Consider the following 12,500-nt stretch of genomic DNA (forward strand, 5'->3'; position numbering starts at 1 on the left):
TGCGGAGGGGAAAATAATGCTAGAATGCAAATTTAATGAGCCACTATGTCTCAGATGGGAGCCATAAACAAACTCTGCGTCACCCGGCAACAGAAGGGTGGCACTTTTCAAAGTGATGGGGAGGAGACGAGAACCCGCGCTCGCAGGCACACAAGCACGCACACACGCATGCCGCTCTGAGCAGTGAGTGAGCGCTGAGCCGTGGCCTTGGCAGAGATGAAACTATGCAGTTTAGCCTTAACCTTCAGGCACCATGAGGGCTCCTGTCACTCTCCTGGGGGACCTGGAGTGCTGTAAATTATCTGACAGATTTGGACTAGCAGCAGAGTCGCAGACAAGAGCAAAAAAAGTAAGAGAAGAGAAGAGAAGGAATCTCTGTGCCAATCATGAGCTACTTTTTTTGTCATGGCAATTCACAGCTTCGACAAGGAAGTGGGTGAAAATGGTCCCTTGAGGAAAAAGAAGAGGGGAAATCATGCATTTGGCACTAAATTACTTGCCAGTGCGAATACGAAACTCTTGATGCGGCACTGCCCTTCTTTCTCCCTAACTAATGGAGGCGATGGTTGACTTGACATTGAAGTGAAGCCAACACCTACCCAATCACTGGAACAGGTTCTAACATTACACACAACGACAAAAAAACAACAAACTAAAGCTTCAGTAAGCCATACCTCGCTCACCCATAAAAACCTCAAACAGAGTTCAGGGAGTTTCCCTGTTTACATTTGGCCTCCATTTTGACATCTTCCACAGCAGGCAAATAACTGTCTTTTCATGGCTAGTGCCTGCTGCAGTGGGGGGTAAAGGTTGGATTTGGATGGAATGTTCCATATAACGAAAGGCAGGCAGGTGGCTAGGAAGGCATGTAGGATTGACAAGAAAGGCAGCTCACTTTGAGTGCCAGGCCAGGCGTAGTAAAGCATGTTTGGGTGCAAGTTAAGTTAAAAGCTTGGCTGAGGCATACACTGCATTGACTCCAGTACTCAGAACAAGCGAGTAGAGCGATGAGGAGCAGCAGCAGTAGACTCTAAAACAACAACAAAGTCCGAAAAAGAAAATCTATGGCTATTGGCTTTAACCTCCTCAGGCCAGGAGCCAAGAGCGCACTCATCCAGTCAGAGAGCGAGGGAGGGAGGGAGGAGAAGGAGGGAAGACGAGAGGAAGAAAGAGAAGAAAGAAGAGAGGCGTATGGATTTGCTGGCACGTGCTGTTTGCCCTCGGCCAAACGTGTGCTTCCCTATGGCAACGCAATCCACTAATGGGCTGAAACACTAGCCGTGTAGCTGCCCTTTGTGCGTGTGAGCGTGTGTGTTTCTCAAGAGCAAATGTATAACCGAGTGCATGTGTGAAGATGCAATGCTAGCATACTTAAGAGTGCACGCCGCTGCGTGCCATCTGTAACAGTGTATGTGGGAGGAAAAAACAACAGGTTTGCACTCACGGGTTTGTATTGAGCACTGTGCACTGTAGCTACTACTGTGACCGTTTGGAAAGTGCAAACAATGGAGCAATGAACACATGCATAATGCACTAGGTATTGTGACTTTATGGCGTGTGTGTGTGTGTGTTTGTGTATACGTGTGTGCATTTGCGTTTGCATGTGCATGTGAGTGTGCATAATCTGTACAGTATGTGGCTTCTTCACATACACATTAAACAAAAACAGATTGCAATGAGCAATGTGTCACACACACACACACACATTGTATGTAGTGTTCACACACTCATACTACAAACGCTATTACGATAAATATGTTCATTACGATAAATTACATGCACACTGTATGTTTGTAGACACGCTTCGACTAGCATGTGGCCCTGCTTCTATGGCAGTGTAATGTGCTTCGAGCTAGCCAGTGGACCGAGTTACACAGCCCCCTACCCTGCGCACACTAACGAACATACAGTACAAGAAGGAGCAGCCATGTTAAACTGTGCTGCAAATAATAGATACGCGCAAGAGTTAGTGGAGCATGTAGGATAAAGAAATTAACACTGCGTAGCATGTGTGTGTGTGTGTGTGCGCGCATGTGTGTGTGTGTATGCATGTTAGTAAGCGTGTGGGTGTGGATTTTAGCTTTTTGCTATGATGCCGGGCATGTGTAGGCAGAGGCTTAAGGCTTCAAAAGGTGGAGCTGACTGCATGTGGGCACACACAAATATCCGCTTTGTCAGATGAGTGTGTGAGCGAGTGGGAGTGTGTGTGCGTTTGGGGTCTCTCAAATTGACAGCTCCTTAGGCATGCATGCGTGTGCGCATGTGTGGGCGTGTTCCACTATTAGACCTCATTTGTTGCCACCATTGTCGTCTCTATGCTTGTTTGTGTGTGCATGCATGTGCCGTGTGTGCCCGTTGTTTTTAAGTCTTAAAGGGCGCCTTACCTCCGGGCCTGTAGATGGTCTCGTCCTCGGTGATGAAGGAGGTGATCTCGCCGTTCTCCGTGCGCTCGTAGCGCGACTTCTTCTTGGGCAGCTTCTTCTTGCTCTTCTTGGAGCCGCCGTCCTCCACGGCCACCATGATCCCCCCAGTAACACCTCCCCCCGCCCCGCCACCTCCCCCTACCGTACCCCCACCACCACCACCTCCTCCAGCACCTCCTCCTCCTCCTGCTCCCCCTGGTCCAGCTCCTCCATCACCACCACCTCCTCCTCCTCCTCTGTTTCCATCCTCGTCCTCACTGTGTTCGCTCTCAGCGTAGTTGCGGGCGCCTCCTGCTTCTAGAGTGCAGCTGCGGCGTGGCCTGGAGGTCTCAGAGTTATCACCACCACCGCCTCCACGCCCGCTTTTGTCCCGCTCGCTTCTGTGCTCGCGTTCGCTACCGCGGTGATCCCCTCGGTCACCACCGCCACTAGGTCCTACTGTGGAAGTCATTGGTCCTCCTGATCCCACCCCTGGTCCACCTACTGGGACACTGCCCCCTGGTCCTCCTCCTCCTGTGTTGCGTCCCTTGCTGTCCCCTGCTCCTCCTCCTGCTGCTCCTCCTCTGTGGTCCCCTCGGTCTCTGTCTGCTCTGTCTGCTCCTGCTCCTCCGCGGTGGTCCCCTCTGTCGCGGTCCCTGTCACGATCGCGGTCCCTGTCGCGGTCCCGTTCCTTGTCCTTCTCCTTGTCCTTGTCGGCGGTCATGATTCGCCACGTGCCTTCCTCTGTCCTCTCACGGCTGGGCCTCCGTGAAAGGTAGACTGTGAGCCTGGGCTTCAGTCTTCTGATTTACCGCTCAGATCCAGGAAAAAGTCCGCCGCACCGACAACCCCAGTGTTTCAGGAGAGCTGTGGAAGAGAGAGAACAAGAGAAGAGAATGCACCATGAATACAAAAGCAGATAGTCTTCCGTTCAGTACAAGGCAGAAAAGCTGATCATAATTCTAAGCCCGAAAACGGAATCGTTAAAATGCTTCAGCCATTATAACTACCAACAAAAAAGGATTTCTTTCAAACAAGGCAGAAAGCATTTCATAATTCAGTGCATGAAATAATTTTAAGGTTTCAAAGACATTATGACAAGGACCTAAAAAAAAACCTTTTTTTTTCATTGACTCGGCAGTACAAGGCAGAAAGCAGATTTCCAAGATACCTTCTACTGTCTGCCAAATTCTGAGTGCACTCTACTGCCACCCATTTGCCTAATTTAAGACACTACCCCGAGGATCTCTCAGCCCTGCTGCTAGTATCAATTAACTAGCATTGACATCTCTACCGCCAGTGCATCCGATTGACTCAAACATCGACCTGTCAATCGATCGATTGATCAGGATTTTTAACACCAGTCATTGGACACTGCCCAGAGTGCTGCCGCAGGGAAAGGACAGATCTTAAAAATATATGTCATGAATAAATAAGAAAACCATTTCCTTCACTTGCCATTAACAGGGTGCAAATGACTAGCATGCCTATCTCCATCAACACTTGACTCCAATCGATGACATCAAATGATTAATCAATCCATCTGAACACTGTAACACACCGTTATTGCACAATGCCATTCCTTCCTATTATCCAATCAGTCCTGCTGCAGGGCTGAAAGAAAGAAAGAAGCAAAGAGAGAAGAGAGAGGAAAAGAGAAGGCATTGGTGAGGTCGCCCTTCAATAAAAACAATCAGGCCAATCAATGTCTCTTACTGTCCTATGCTGCGCCACGCCACAGCACATGCACCTCCTCATGGACAAGACAATCCCCTCCATCTAACACCGCCACCACCCCGTCTCCCATCCCATTCCGCCTGCTGCCCAAACCCTGGTCTCATACGGCAACCACACCTGGCCTCCTGAGGAACGCATTAAGCTTAAAGCATTTTGATGCCATCGCACCAACAGCAAATATCACACGCACGCACACAACCCACCCCCTTCAGAAACAGCCGCCAACCGAACGCCACAACTCCCCTCACATTCCTTCCATCAGATATTAAGCGAGAGAGGGGGATGAAAAAGACTAGAGGCAGAGAGAGGGACAGAGGAGAGGAGAGAGAGAGAGAGAGAGAGAGAGAGAGAGAGAGAGAGAGAGAGAGAGAGAGAGAGAGAGAGAAGGATGAGAGAGACAGAAAGGGCGAGATATGAGAAGGAGAGGGATGAGTGGGAGATGAGAGTGACAAGAGGGCTGCATATGCCACAGGCACACGCACACACACAGTACTTTCTACATTCACACACTGCGTACACACACACACACACACACACTCCATACACACAGTAATTTGCACAGGGATCCCTCCTGCCGAGTGCGATCTGCAAATAGCTCGGGCCACATCTGAAGGGCTGGGCGAGCTGCATCAAGGCAGCAGCGGCAATCACACACATACAGCTCAACTACCCTCTCTTTCTCCCACTCACTCCCCCCCTCTCTCATCCCTCTCTCTGCCTCTGGCCCCGCACCAGCCTTCAAACGCAGACGACTCTGCACTGCACTGCACTGCACTGCACATGTGTGTTTGTCAAATAATAATAATCATCGTTATGAAAATTAGCCATCACTGAGCATCTGATGTTTGGAGATGACTGTGAGGGGAAATACCACTTGAGATGCTTCATGTGCCATTAACGGCGGAGGCATACACTTCAGTGTTGATATAAAGCAGCAGAATATTAGCAAATCTTTAGATCAGAGACTAGAGACAGATATTAAAAAGCTGATGTGATAATGAGAAAAAAAACACGCTGTGGTTAAATGACTACATATTCGAGCAGAAATCTTTTCCTCGTGCTCTGTGCAGCACTAGCCTGAGTGAATATGGCTTTATCAGAGGAAAAACAGTCTGTGAGGAGGCGATGACATGAAAGGAGCTAATGACCTATTACACTTTTATTGCAACAAAACAACAAAGACAAAAACATATTCCAAACACAACATCAAAACACCTTTGCAGTCAAGCAGTGGAGCATTAAGATGTCTCTCATTAGCGCGAGCCCTAGCAGCTATCCTCGCAGCAGACTAAATAGGTATCCATGACGCCATTGTTTACATTCTGCTGTGAGTGTTGTTTACGGGTGCTAGCGTGCCGCTAGGGAAACCAGAGCAGGCTACCAGAACCACAACGACAAGAGTGGCTAGCATGACAAAAGCCCATCTGTGGCAGAATATGACACACAAAGGGGAAAAGGAGAGGAGAGGAAGAGGAAGAGGGGAGAAGAGAAATAGGTAGAGAGAAAAAGATATAAAGATTGAAAGACAAAGACAGAACAAAGACAGGCAGAGAGAGAGAGAGAGAGAGAGAAGACAGAATGTGATAAATAGAGTGGGAGTGAAGGCATATGGAAGCGGGTTAATGAAAGAAAGGAAATGCATAGCAACACTAAGATATGGAGAAGCGATGGCTTTTGACAGGCAAGGGTGACGTGTGTGTGTGTGTGTGTGTGTGTGTGTGTGTGTGTGTGTGTGTGTGTGTGTGTGTGTGTGTGTGTGTGTTTGTGTTTGTGTGTGTGTGTATGACAACCAGGCTCGTCACCATCCCGCTGGCCTTCCGTCACATTGGCGGGCAGAGAGAGAGCTGGATCGGCAGATGACAGGGGCGTGTGTGTGCATGTGTGTGTGTGTGTGTGTGTGTGTGTGTGTGTGTGTGTGTGTGTGTGTGTGTGTGTGTGTGTGTGTGTGTGTGTGTGTGTGTGTGTGTGTGTGTGTGTGTGTGTGTAGAGGCGCGCTCCCACTGATTACAGAGCACGCCTGACGCACGCCATTAATCACATAATCAGGGGCCACCGGCCCCACACATCTCTAGCCTACACACATTAAACACAGACACACACACATTAAACACAGACACACACACACACCACACACGCACACAAACAAACACACTGCCGTATGTCCACCCACACAGTTACTCGCACATATCGACATACTCTTATTCTGCTCACATATACAAACACTCAGCCGCATGCCTGCCTAGCCCACACACACTACACACGGTGCGGTCACACACATATACACAAGAGAGACCTCAATGGCCGCTAAATTAAAAACACCGCCTTTGTTTAGACACAACGAATGCAGTCTAGAATTAGGCTCAGATATGTTATCTGGAAACGGTGAATCGCTTTATCAAATGTGTCAGAGGGGGGGAAATATATATCTATGTGGCGGTCGTTAGTACTGATGCTTTTAGAGCGAGCGAGCTGTGTGGACTGGAGAGGAGGCTTCATTACATGTAAATGACCTCTGCCTGCGATTCAGGTTGGCGAGTGGTGGTGGTGGTGAGCGTGTGCATACATTCATATACGCGGTGAGCACACAAATTCATCTGGCCGCGCAGACGGAACACGGCGGCGTAACGTGGCTAAATGATTGGCCCATCAGCAGCCCATAATGAAAAGCCTGCTCGACGCCGTGGAAACGCATTACATTATTAACGGCACCTTTGCGCACACACACACCACACTCCATTCCTCCTCCTCCCTCCATCCATCCATCCCTCCCGCTCTCTTCATCTCCTATCCTGCAGCTAGATTCCCGGCGCTAATCAACAACAAGCCATCCTGCACGGAAAAAAACAGACGCTAATTCTCCCACTGAATATCATCCAACAATGAGCCATGCTACGAATTAAGAGCACTAGCATAGCCATATCCACCACAAGCTCATTGGCGGCAAGCAAGGAAGAGGGGAAAAAAAGGCTACACTGACTGTACCCACCACATACGTGTGCGCGCGCGCACACACACACACACACACACACACACACACACACACACACACACACACACACACACACACACACACACACACACGTATGCGTGCCGACACACACGCACACACAATTATGGCTGGTATAGTAACAATTACTCAGTGTTAGCCAAGCTGAACTCCATAAATGAAAAACAGGAGAGCGGAGCAGGGGGGTGGTGGTGGTATAGGGAAGAGAGAGAGGGAGAGAGGGAGAGGAGGCGCTAGGCGTAGGGGGATTGGAGAGCAACAGAGAAGGGGAGGGGAGGGGTGGAGACTAGGAGAGAAGGAGTGAGAAGAGGAGGGGTGTAGAGGAGGAGTGAGGAGTGGGAGGGGGGAGGAAGGTTGAGTCAAAGCGTGGAGCCATTACACATCAATCCCCAGAGCCGGACCCTCTGAAAGATACCAGCTGTCTGGATGAGGAGAAGGAAGGAGGGGGAAGGAGAGAGAGAGAGAGAAAGAGAGAGAGAGAGAGAGAGAGAGAGAGAGAGAGAAAGAGAGAGAGAGAATGAGGGAACAGAAAGACAAAGATAGGCAGCCGTTTGTGGTGGTGAATACAGAGAGCATCTCATTCAATCTCTCTCTATTCCTCATGTCTCTATCCCTCTCTCGCCTTTTCTCTCCTATTCTCTCATTACCGAAACACCGTCAGAGAGGTGTGAGTGAGGAATTCTTAAGTAACAGCTACATTTCTTTCTGGCACGGCGGGGAGGGGGAAAAAAAAAAAGAAAAGACATGTGGAGGTGGGGAGGGTAGGGCGAGTGGAGGGAAAGAGAGTGTGAATACCACTATAAATTAGACCTCTGCCCTTAGGAGGGGGAAAAATGTAAAAGCCCGCACAGTCAGTTCCTCGATTAACACATTGGGAAACAATAGGCTACAAAGGCAAGCCTTCATCTAAGTGGCTGGCCTGCCTGCTTGCTTTCTCTCTCTCTCCTTCTCTCTCTCTTCCTCCCCTCTCTCCATTTCTCTCTCGCACTCTCAATCCATCTGTACTTATTGCTGCAGATCGTGCTAACACACGGCCTGCATAGATCAGCCAGTAGCTGGGTAGTAACTAGCTTAAGCATATGTGCATTTAACATGTACATACATGCATGCATGATGTATGTATGCTCAAATGAGCATGCACGCATAGCAACTGTCAACAGTTTAAAGTCAACACATCTCCGGGTAAAACCCCACCGGGACCCATGTGTGTGCTAATGATATCAAAACGAGTGTTCACGACAACGCGAGCCATAAAAATCATACACCAGATGAAGGTGTTTTCATCGAGAGAGCAGGGAGGGGGATTATGATAAAACGCTGCTTCTTTAGGCTAACACCCAGTGTTTTCGCAGCACCAGATGAGATGTTCAAACACGGAAAAGACAGCACTAAAGGGGTATCCAAAACCAAGGCACATATTGGAATTTTACACTGTAATTTCTAGAGAGGAATTGGAGGTGGTGGTGGTGGGGGGCATATACCAAAACATAACAAAAAATGGTGATCGCACAAAAGGCTCAAGGGGATCCGGGGGACTTGTCTCCAATGACTGGCATTAGCGTAGCGCTGGACTGAACAGTGACTTTTGACTAGCGGCTAGCGAGGAGAAGAGGGCTTTAGGGGCCAGCAGCTTTTCCACAGAGGATTGGCAGCATAGAAATGCGCTCATATGATTACATTTTTCTAAAAGCGAGATTAGTCCCCCACCCCCCCCACCCCCCCTTTTCTTAACGCACACTGTGTGTGTGTGTGCGTGTGCGTGTGCGTGTGCGTGCGTGCGTGTCTATACAGATTTATCTACAATATGGAAAGCCTGCCGATTTACTGACGACAGACTAAAAAAAATCAAGATCTGTATTCAATTCTTAGCTGTTCTGGCAGTAGACAATGCTCCACTCAAAAAAACAAGTACTAAGGGGGTGGGTGGGCAAGCCTTCATCCCCCCCTCCTCATGCACATATGTCAGGGCTATACTACAGGGACCAGAGGGTGGGGGGTAGGGGTGGATGATGTAGCAGGGGGTGGATGGGATGGGATGGGGGGGCTTGGAGGGGACATTACAGGCATAATTTAAAGCAGAGAGGCCAGGCAAATTACCCAGTGTATCAACAGCCTGTTGACCTCCAACTGTAAGCTGCACAGAGACGTGTGGGGAATCCACTCGAGAAGGTATTAGAAAACAGTGTGTGTGTGTGTGTGTGTGTGTGTGTGTGTGTGTGTGTGTGTGTGTGTGTGTGTGTGTGTGTGTGTGTGTGCGCGCGCGCGCACGTGTGTAAAACAATGATTTTTTTTTTCAGTGCATCACGTGAGCTGCCAAGAGCAGGATCGTGTGTGTGTGTATGTGTGTGTGTGTGTGTGTGTGTGTGTGTGTGTGTGTGTGTGTGTGTGTGTGTGTGTGTGTGTGTGTGTAGCAGCTAATCACTCCTTTGTTCTCTTTAGTTCAATGACAAGGATCTTCCTGCTGTACTTGTAGAGAACAAAACGTCAGCAGTAGCAGCAGCAGTAGCAGCGGCATCTAGCCAGGGCTAGCCAGACCGACCCCTACATAAAGCACATCATTAACAAGGCGCCTTTTGTTACAGTTCACAGCCCAACTGCCACCGACTCAGTGTCTCTCAGACCAGTCCGACCAGTTCACCATCCAGGATATTCGACATCACTGGGGGGAAAAAAAGAGGCATTTTTTTAAAGGGGGGCAAGAGTGGCATTTTTTTCTGTGGGGGGTCCCTAACTAAGACATTCACAGCAGGTCTCTATTTGGGTTCGCTCTTTCTCTGTGTCTAAGAACCAGAGCAGATGTCAGATGAAAAGAATAAAACACCTCCCTTTTCTTCCCCCCTCTAAGAGCCTTTTAACAATATTGATTAAAGAGAGCGAGGGATAGAGAAATATATCTCTTTTCAGGCTCAGGGGGTATGTGTACTAATGATAACTCTAAACAGCACAGCTGCAAAGATTTACTCCCAATAATAATACATCGTTAATATATCGGTGGCATTTAGGATTTTCTCCCCTCTTTTTTTAAGTTTAATTACACGTTGAATTTCTGGCGACTGCTTTGCCTGGTTGGAAAAGGAAGGCTTCCCTTTCCTCAGGGCTCCTCTGTTGTGTCTGCATACGGAACCTGCCAGAAGGCACAATTTCAGCCCCTCTCCCCTCGCCTCCTCCACTCCCTCCTTCCCCACACATACACACACCCAGACCTCCCCTCTTTTCCTCTCTTCCTCCAGTGCTTAGTGATGGTGGTTTGGGGGATGGGGATGGTGGTGGTGGGTTGTTGCGGGGGGTGGAGGGAAGCGGTGGCCAAATCTAAATGATGTGCAGGCGGTCGTGCCGGCCTGGCCTGCTTACTTGACCCGCTGCCCTTGTGGTTGTTTATGTATTTATCAAAAGCAAACACGGAGCTAGAGTGGGGGTGGGGGCGGGGGCAGGGTGGGGTTGGAGAGGGGACACAACACAGCACACAACGCAACACAACAGCTGGCCCGCATTTCTCCCTCCATCATTTTTTTCCCAGGAAAGGCAGGAGGAGAAAGAAAGGAGGGGAGAGAGGAGAGAAGGCACACGACAAAGACCGGGACAGAGAGACAGAGATGAAGTGAGAGACATACAAACAGTGAGAGAGAGCGAGAGCTAGAGAGAGAGAGAGAGAGCGAGAGCGAGAGCGAGAGAGAGAGAGAGAGCGAGAGCGAGAGCGAGAGCGAGAGCGAGAGAGAGAGGGCTGAGGAGCCAGAGCTCCAGGGACGGATGCTCTTATTCCAGAGGTGTGGCTAAGCCCTGGGGTGCCATATCTATGATTACAACCATCCCTCTCTGCTTTTCTGCTGAGCTTCTTTTTCATCCTCCTCCCTGTAGTTGTTCATTCCTATCGGAAAGAGGGGATGTATGGAGGGATGTGTGGATGAGTGGGGGATGGGGTGGGGTGAGGGATGGCTGGAGACTAACGGTTACGACATAGACACTGTATCCAATCGCACCGTGCCACAGCACACGTCTATAGAAACCTGTCAGAGGGATGAGGTTGAGGCACTACTACAGACTGACGCAGGGGGAACGAGAACAATAGCCATCTGTCAATTCACTCAGAGAACACCATTCTTAGCCCTGAATGCCTCTGTGTGCGCGCGTGTATGGTTAGTGTGTATGAAAGTATGGTGTTTGCGCGTGTAGGGCACTGTGCCTTAGGCTGCCTCACTGTTCTATGGCATATTACATACAACACTTTGAGTTCAGATTCCTTTCACATCGTACCATGTGAAACATGAGCACATAGCGTGCTCCAGCTATGTTTGTTAATGGTACCAGGCAATGCATTTACAACTAACACACATCACTAGCATCCAGCCAGTACATCCAGTGTGCTGTGTGAAAATGTAAATGTCAATGTGAAACCTCACACAAAAACAGGAAAGCTACGGATAGAGACGGAAAACAAAATCTGAACGTCATTATTATTGTTTGTTATTTTTTGTGTGTTGAGGATAAACACAAAAAAAGAAGATTAAGAAACAGCTTGGCTTTATTTACCGCACGAGTTGTTGTGAAGTACGGGGATGGGAAGAGGGGGGGGGGGTAAAATCCCAAGCTACCCAATGTTTGGTGCATTAGCAGAGTTGTGTACACAACGTGTCAATAATCTCGCCGGTGCTTTAAGACAGCGCGGTTTTGGAAGGGCCCGAACAGAAACAAAAACAAGGACTCAAAAAGATGAGGACTTGGCGACGCGAGACACTTTTTCGAGGAGGCAAGGCGGCTTTTCTCGCAGATGGGGCAAAGAGAAGAAGAGAAGAGAAACAGAAGAAGAGGAAAAACAAAACACACATTCACTACGCAGACAAAAAAAAACAACAGCACCAAATGCAGACAAGGACGAGAGAGCTTTGTCAGCTCTCTGTGTGCACGTCATTCTCGTTCTTCCTGGAGGTCCATCATGCGGAGAAACTTAAACAATGGGTCAGCTCCCATGGCGAGGGGAGAGAGAGAGAGAGAGAGAGAGAGAGAGAGAGAGAGAGAGAGAGAGAGAGAGAGAGAGAGAAAGAAAGAATCTGGTACTGTAGTCAAAGGAGAGAGAGAGAGAGAGAGAGAGAGAGAGAGAGAGAGAGAGAGAGAGAGAGAGAGAGAGAGAGAGAGAGAGAGAGAGAGAGAGAGAGAGAGAGAGAGAGAGAGAGAGAGAAGGACAGATAGAAAGTAATAGAGAGAGAGCCTGACTGAGAAAGACAGAAAGAGCCGTTTCTGGCCAGGAAAAAAGGCAGCATGCTTCAACACAGACTTCCTCATCCAAAATGGCAAGCCCCGCGGTCAGGAATCACTGCAAACATATTGCTCGTGACCTCATCTCGTTTCTCCGGGCTTTT

General features: G+C 49.0%; 1 protein-coding gene across 7 annotated transcripts in view; it reads right to left on the reverse strand.

The window, feature by feature from the left end:
* The window catches only part of rerea (arginine-glutamic acid dipeptide (RE) repeats a), a 260,930-nt gene that overhangs the window by 147,543 nt on the left and 100,887 nt on the right, over positions 1–12,500 (reverse strand). For all 7 annotated transcript variants that reach the window (XM_063209003.1, XM_063209002.1, XM_063209001.1 and 4 more), the window contains one exon: positions 2,385–3,269. In XM_063209003.1, coding sequence (XP_063065073.1) covers positions 2,385–3,126 — 742 coding nt within the window. In that variant the 5' untranslated portion in view covers positions 3,127–3,269. The remainder of the gene's footprint in view (positions 1–2,384; positions 3,270–12,500) is intronic.

This window comes from Engraulis encrasicolus, chromosome 10 (assembly GCF_034702125.1).
Source record: "Engraulis encrasicolus isolate BLACKSEA-1 chromosome 10, IST_EnEncr_1.0, whole genome shotgun sequence".
Taxonomy (NCBI): Eukaryota; Metazoa; Chordata; class Actinopteri; order Clupeiformes; family Engraulidae; genus Engraulis; species Engraulis encrasicolus.